Here is a 7766-nt window from a genome sequence, read left to right as displayed (position 1 = left end):
TTCATTACTCAGTATAGTCTCCCTGAGCAGCAATACGCTTGTTCCAACGAGATTCCAATTAATGAATTCCATCTCTGCAGTGAGAATCTGGAAGGTCTACGAAATACGCTTCCATAGCTGTTATGACCACATAATCTGATGAAAAACGGTTACCACGCATGCAGTTTTTTAGGTTTGGAAACAGGCCCTAATGGCCAAATCTGGTAAATACGATGAATGATCCAACAATTCGAACTTTAATTCATGGACTTTAGCCATTGTCCAAATGGTCGTGTGACACAGCGCATTGTCCTGATGAAAAATACTTTTTCCTTTTGCCAACCTGTTCTTTTTTCACGAATTTTTTCCTTTAGCTGGTCTAAAAGGTTACAATATTATTCAGAATTTATTGTTTCACCAGTTGGCAAGTAATCCACAAATAAAATTCCGTTCGCATCCCTAAAAAACTGATGCCTACACCTTCTTGATCAGTTTCTGTGCACGAACTCTTTCCCACTTCACAGCATCTTGTTTTAATTTAGGATCTTGGTGCTGAACCCAAGTCGAAACCATAGCGATGAAGCGATGCGCGAATTCACTTTATCCTTCCGAAAGCGCTCCAAATGTTGCTGAGAAAGTCGCATTCGCATGCGTTTTAGTTCCATTGTTAGCAAATGCGGCACCTATTGCGCACACAGCTTTCTGAAACCCAATACTTCCGTCAACTATCAATTGTTTACACTGCCCAATGAGATGCCTAGAGCTTCTACTAAATCTCTTTCAGTCACTCGACGATTTTCCAATACGATTTCCTGTATTTTTCCTACGATTTTTGGTACTGTTGCAGTTTTTGGGCGTCCTGGACAACCCAACTTTCTACTGCACTAACTGCTTGCTGTTTCATTCGAATAACACAAATGCCTGCAATTCTTAGAAAACTACTGAAATTACTACCAAAGTACCCAAGCTACTGAGCTCACTCTAATAAATGGACGATCTATTCCAAATTCATTCCCTGCATTATTCTTTACAATTCACATCAGACTTATGCAATTTAACTTAGTTTGTGTTCATACCTCATAAAAGGCTAATTGACTTCCCGCTAATCGGAACGCTTAACACTCACATGGGTGCCTTATAAACTCTAACCTCAGTGATTCGGAATTAGTGGATTATCTTGCAGGACTCAGGAACTTACACACGCATTTGTTGATATTTATGTATTACTCATGGAAGTACATATGTATGTATCTATGTATGTAACGATGTTATGGTTGCGGAAAAGACACAATACGGCATTAGGATGAAAGCAAATACAACTGCCACAATCTTGAAGTGCTGCAAAAAGCAAAAGTTGCCATTGAACCAGTTAAACCAGTGAACGACAATATGATTAAATAATAACAAAATGTGGCATGCCACAGCAGCGTTTGTGAATGTCTGCATACACGCATGAGCAGCTCGAGACCAGCGTTGCTAGTTTCTATGTAGGTAGTTGCATTTGCCACCCGCCAGTCGAACTGACGCGACCGCCACTTGGCGGAGCATTGCACGACGAGCGTTGAACTCTGGTTGAATGCTAAAATTAAGAGACCGGGAAACAGAAAAAAATAGCTATTTGCTTTGAGGATTAGAGAGTTTAATTAAGACAAAATTACATTTGGTTTGCAAAATAAACGTATGAAAAAACTGATAGTAATAAATTAACTAAATTTAATTTTTGTAATTTATTTTACCAATTTTTATATTTGTTACATTTTGCGTAATTTTATTTTGTCGTATTTTATGATGTGTTGTACTATTTTTTATATTAATTTTAAATTCTATTTTATGTTGTGCTATACTCGGATATGTCGTGCTATGTTTTGTTATGCTTTCTTATGTTATCGCATCATAACAATATATTATGTTATGTTATGTGTTGATATAATTTTATGTTATTATTTTTTTACTTCAAGACTTTTGGTTATGTTTTGTTATGCTTTCTTATGTTATGATACCATATATACCATGCTACACCATTATGTTAAGTTATTTTATGTTGCTTCCATAATTTATAGTTATGCTGTGTTCGCAATATCTGCAGGTGTTACAAAAAAGTGAGAATCCAGATGTCTAAATCTGGGCAGGGTAACTGAGAAGAAGGAGCTGAGATGGTTCCTCTTCGACCTCCAGACAGCTTCTGCAGAAAACACTTGGAGCAAATGCAAGTCTCACCGCAAGGACACCCAGCGGACAATGTCTGGTATGTTAGGAATACCTACCGAATTCGCGAGCTGCGGCTTTGTTAGTCTTAAACGTTCCCCAGAGCGCCCCCGATCTACCAGTGTCCAGAAAGATATCGTGACTTTGCACGTTTGTGCACTAGCCCAACGCTCGTTGAGCTGACGCGAGACCCATCCTTCCAGAAGTAGACCACAGGTTCTCAAGGGAACTCCAATCCTCTCGTTTTGCGATGAGAGACCCGTCTCCAGGGCCCCCTGTCTCGCCAGCTCATCGGCCCAGTAGTTTTCCTCTATGCCGCTGTTACCGGAAACCCAAACCCAGGCATTCGCCGACTAATTGCGAACGTGAAAACAGCGAGCTTAATGCCCTTATTGCCGCTTGGCTGTCGGAATAGATATTTATGTCCTTTACAGTAGTTAGAGAAGTAAGCAACCAATTTACTGCTTCCTTAATTGCGGCAACCTCCGCTTGGAAGGCACTACTAGTCTAGAAATCTAAATTTGAGCTTGATGAGGAGCTCCTCGCAGAATACTCCTCAACCAAATCTTCCGTCCCACTTCGAGCCGTCCGTGAACATATTTGCCATGCTCTGTCTCCAAATGTTTGCCTTTTACCTTTTTTTCTTCCACTTCGCATAATTTAATTTTATATTTCATCATTCAATAAATTATATTCATTATGCTATGCTATGCAATGTTATGCTATTTTATTTTTCCACTTCATTTCATTAAATTTTACTTCTCTATTTCATTTTATGGCATTTCCATTTCATTTACTTCACTTCAATGCACCTCGAAATTATTTCTTCCTGCTTCAGTTTTGCCTTACCATTGTTGACATTGGCCATGAAATTAACTTGTTTGCCACACCTATTCATAAAAACTGCTTTATATTTGATTTTCCAGTGTTTGCTTTATGCAGCTACTAAAGCCCCACTACCACTTCACACACGCAAACTTTCCAGTTTCAATGTTTTGTGCGCCAACAGGTAAACAGAAAATGAAGGAAAATTTGTGAAAAACTCTTACTTGAATATTTATATACACACACATATATATATATATATATATACACGCACGCATATGTATTTGTGGGAAACTTTTTTCTTGTTTACTCAAACGTTGTTTAAAGTTGCGCGACTTTGTGGTCAAATTTATGGTTGGCATATAAAAGACACACAGCAATGAGCTTACGCTGGTAAATAAGCTATGAAGGTCGTCAGGAGCGTTATCAAGCGCATGTAAGCGGGGAAAGAAGTGTTGCGATATAAAATTTTTTCACGGTAATAAAAAATTAAAATAAAAAGTAGAACTTAATAATTGTGTAAATAAAAAGCGCTGAAAAACCGTGAGACTCACGAAAAGCTGCAGAAAAAAAAATTAAGGATAACTGCAAAAAAACTTCAAAAAGTAAGAAAATCATGCAGAAAGTAAGATAACTTAATAATAATTAATGAAAAATACAGAAAAAATTGCAGCAAAGGAATGAGCATTTCGCATTTCATTACTTTCAGTGCCGTTAACTGTGTGAAGAACAGAATTGATATACAGTATTTGTTGTTGTTTATTGTTTTTTATTGTTTTGATTTTTGCAATAAAGTTGCTCTGAGAGGGATATACAAGACTTCCGTGTTTGAAATATTCACACGCAACATCAGACACCACAAATAGGAGGAGTAGCTCGGCCAAACACCCAAAAAGGGTGTACGCGGCTTATACATATATGGCTTATATATATATATATATATATATATATTTGTTTGTGTTGCACCCAAAAAATCTTATTCAAGCTGTACCGCAGCGAGGCATTTCTGAAACTCTTCGGTTACGATATTTACCTGTTGTTCTGAAATGGTAATGGCTGTACGGGTTAGGCTAAGGCCTTTATGCATTGCGACCAGATCGATCTATTGTGCGCCTCTAAGTGCTTATTTTGAATTATTTAGTATTGCGGGGAATCGAACTCTCTCCTTGGGTGTGGGTATTTGTAAGTCTTCATCCTCTAGAAGGTACGAGCCCAGGATTATGTGCTTCCTGTGACCTAATGCTTCACAATTAATAATTAAGTGTTCCATGGACTTCTCTTCACCACAGCAGAAATTGCATAAACTAGTGCTAGATAATCCCATTATATTGGAATGTTTATTGCAGGCAAAGTGGTCTGTAAGTGCTCCACAGAGTAACGTGCGGCTCTTTTTGTCTAGGGTTAGGGCAGATTTCGTTCTGTTAGTATTAAAGTTCAGAAAGTATTTTTCAGTTGAAATCGCTGTTATTCTGGAACTTCTAAGATTACTGTCAAGCTGAGAAATTAGGTCCTAAGTCAAGTCTGGAGTTAACCGGAATACGTTTTGGAACTCTCCATCAGCCAAACGTCCATCCACTGTTTGAGGGCTCATTACCGTCTCTCCATGCGATAAGTCATAAGCCAAATTCTCGAAAGACATAATCGAGTTTTTCTAATAAGTTTTTGTTAATGTAATTTCACAGTTTTAATTTCACGATTTTAATTTCAACTGCTAGTTCTTTTTTAATTTACTCACATCAAAATTGTTGCCATTTAGTTTGTCGTTAAATGAATTTGCGATAATCGAATAGTCAACCAAAACAGCTGATTTTTTCTTATCGATTTTCGTTATGAAATGAATAAGGGGGCGTCCATAAATTACGTGAGATGTTTAAGGGGGGGAGGGGGTCGAGTCAAATCTCATCTAATCTTACGTTGGAGAGAGGGGGGGTCTCGGCAAATATCACGCAATTTTTTTTCTGATTGAAACAATAAAATTGTACATGCTTAAGATTTAATCTCAAGCGTAATCGTAGTATGATTAAGATAATTCACTAATTCGTTCGAAAGAAAATAATTTCATTCATACTTCGACGTTATACATTACTACTGTCAAACCACCATATTTGTTTTATACCAAATAGCTCAATTTAATCTGAATTTGCGGTACAGTGTAGCCCGTCGGTTGTTTTCGCGCCACTATGAGCCGAACGCCCTATCACTCAGGTTGACGTTTGACAATTCCGGACTTTAAAGAACATGACGGAAAATCATTTGCTCCATTTCTAATACGCGTACCGATTGAACCGCTGAATGCCTTCATCAGCACGCCTATCTCTATTGCCCAAGTATACGTGATGATTTAGAGAAAATATGCTGCAGTACATGCGGTATTTACTTCGCATCTATCACAAGAGCTGCAGAGCACAGGAGAGCAGCTCACATTGCACCAGCTAAGTAAGCGCGTATGTTCCGCAAACTGCGACCCTCACGGATTGTCACAAGACGAGCTAGTGAGTTACTGTGCGCAAGCATCAACGGCTTAGAGTGGCTAGATTAGAACGAAGTTGAAGGAGCACATGATTTTACTGAAAATCATATGGACATGTTGGTCCCAATAGTCTCTCTTGAAACCGCGCATGATTCTCCATGGACTGAATTAGAGTAGATATTCTTTTTTTAATCGCAGTAGTTACGATTTAAGTCTTCTATTGTTAAATTTTTATTACACTTATAACTCTCAGCAATATTGATTACTAGTCTTAACTAGTCGTAAATAAAAGCACGAAGCAAATTTTGTTTTCTTTTTACAATAACAATCCAACGCGTTTACATAAGAAACCCACATTTTGAAAAATCTCACGTGAGATTTGGGGATGGGGGAGGGGGTTGAATAAAATCTCACGACATCTCACCAGGGGGGGAGGGAGATTTCAAAAAATTGAAAAAACACCTCACGTAATTTATGGACGCCCCCTAACCGAATAGGAAAATCGTTAAAATTGTGGTTAAGGGAAGATAACAATACGAATATCGTTAAAATGTGTTTGTGAGTTCCACTACAGGTGAAGATGGTGGTTGTTCGATGGTATTTGTTCAATTCATGGCGTGAAATTCTTTCACAATGAGTGCGTTGTGAAATAAAACGTCTTTGCTTTTTTTATACATTTTTTCGATGATTTTCAGATAATATTCCACGTACACCAATTGATTTTTTTTTTTAATTTTGATAGTCTCTTTAAACGTTTTTGCTCACTGATAAATTTTCGGTACTTTTGCTCTCTTTCCAATTTAGATGAATCTTTTCGCGGCCGCCGTAAACCCAGCAATGCTCTACGAATTAAAAGGGACACTACATAACACTCACCGCACCCTTCAATTATCCCTTTTCCTATTGTTCGCCAGCACTTTGTCGAATGCTAACCCCATTTCTGTGCCCGAAATAGTTAGCAAATCTGGTAAAAATATTGGCGGCACATCCTCATCCGCTTCGTTAATGATCAAGCCGAGTATACAGAATGCCCAACTGAATTCGCTCAATGCATATGCGACCAACTATGGCCACTTTGCGGCACAGATCCCAAACAATGGTGCAGAACAAACTCACACCGCTGCCACCGCAAGCGCCACCAACACAAATAACTTTAAGCCATCCTATAAATTACCCGATTTAGAGCATAATTTTACGCCAATACAAACGGTTAATGGTGGCAACTTAATGCCGAATGCCGCCGCGCTAACAGCTGTGGCACCCAATGTGAATAGCATTGCCAGCAGTAATCTGCCACAGCCCACGCCCGTCTTAATGCAATACCTGCCACAAGCAATGCCCGATAACGGCGTGCATTATCTGCAACTCATACCGACGCGCCCACTTATTGTGCCGATAAGTCCATACTTGAATGGAAATACAGCACCGTCGGCGTCACAGCCCAACTCCCATGCACTACATCCGCCATTGGCTGCAGCTATCAATGGTGGCCCATTGCATAATGCAGTACGGACGCCTGTCATACTAACATCCGAATCGATCAATGGCGATGCTATACATCAACAGCAGCAGCAGCTGCAGCAGCAACAACAACATCCAGCAGCTACGGCAGCATTGATAGATGTGTCGAATGCAGCGCTGCCATATGGACTCCAAACGTATGCGAACGCCATACAGCCATACCGTAGCAGCTATCGTATAAATCGTGAGGCGAAGGGGAAAAACTTCCCCGCTACAATGACACTCAATATGAATGAATATATACCGGGGCCCAATGAGGCGTTGCGACCGCTGTATATGCGCGGAAGGCCTTGAATTTATTAGAATGCGAGTGATGCAGTTGAAGGGTTTGAAGGAAAGAAAATTTGTAATAAAAGTGGAAGAGGTGAAAGAGGAGTGATGGCGAAGCAGAGTTGAATAAAACGCAAAGCAAATGAATTTAAGTACGAATTTGCCAAAACGATATGTTTCAACTTAGCACTTTTTTTAGTAAAACATGAAATTTGAAAAGGAATTAAAGTTCTTGCCAAAACTATATGTTTCAACTTATCACTTTTTCAGCAAAGCATGAAATTTTTTAATTCTGCTATTTCAAAAAATTATATATATCGACTTAGCACTTTTTTTCGTAAAATATGAAATTTTAAAAAATTATGTATATCGGGTTAGCACTTTTTTCGTAAGCAATGGCATTTTAAAGTGAATTCGGCTATTTTAAAAAATTATATATATCGACTTAGCACTTTTTTTCGTAAAACATGAAATTTGAAAAGGAATTAAACTTTTT

General features: G+C 38.6%; 1 protein-coding gene across 1 annotated transcript; it reads left to right on the top strand.

Annotated features, from left to right (window-relative positions):
* Window positions 1-3424: 3424 nt before the first annotated feature.
* LOC128856741 (uncharacterized) lies at window positions 3425-7560 on the top strand. Its single transcript, XM_054092055.1, has 2 exons — window positions 3425-3614; window positions 6284-7560. Exon 2 carries the CDS (start codon window positions 6284-6286, stop codon window positions 7292-7294), a length of 1011 nt encoding a protein of 336 aa, XP_053948030.1. The 5' UTR covers window positions 3425-3614; the 3' UTR covers window positions 7295-7560.
* Window positions 7561-7766: the final 206 nt, after the last annotated feature.

Source organism: Anastrepha ludens, chromosome 3 (genome assembly GCF_028408465.1).
Source record: "Anastrepha ludens isolate Willacy chromosome 3, idAnaLude1.1, whole genome shotgun sequence".
Lineage (NCBI taxonomy): Eukaryota > Metazoa > Arthropoda > Insecta > Diptera > Tephritidae > Anastrepha > Anastrepha ludens.
This window is presented reverse-complemented; position numbering and strand designations above follow the sequence as displayed.

Bases quoted from the DNA above. Each gene is read 5' to 3' on its own strand.
- LOC128856741 (XM_054092055.1), top strand. From the start codon at position 6,284: ATGAATCTTTTCGCGGCCGCCGTAAACCCAGCAATGCTCTACGAATTA.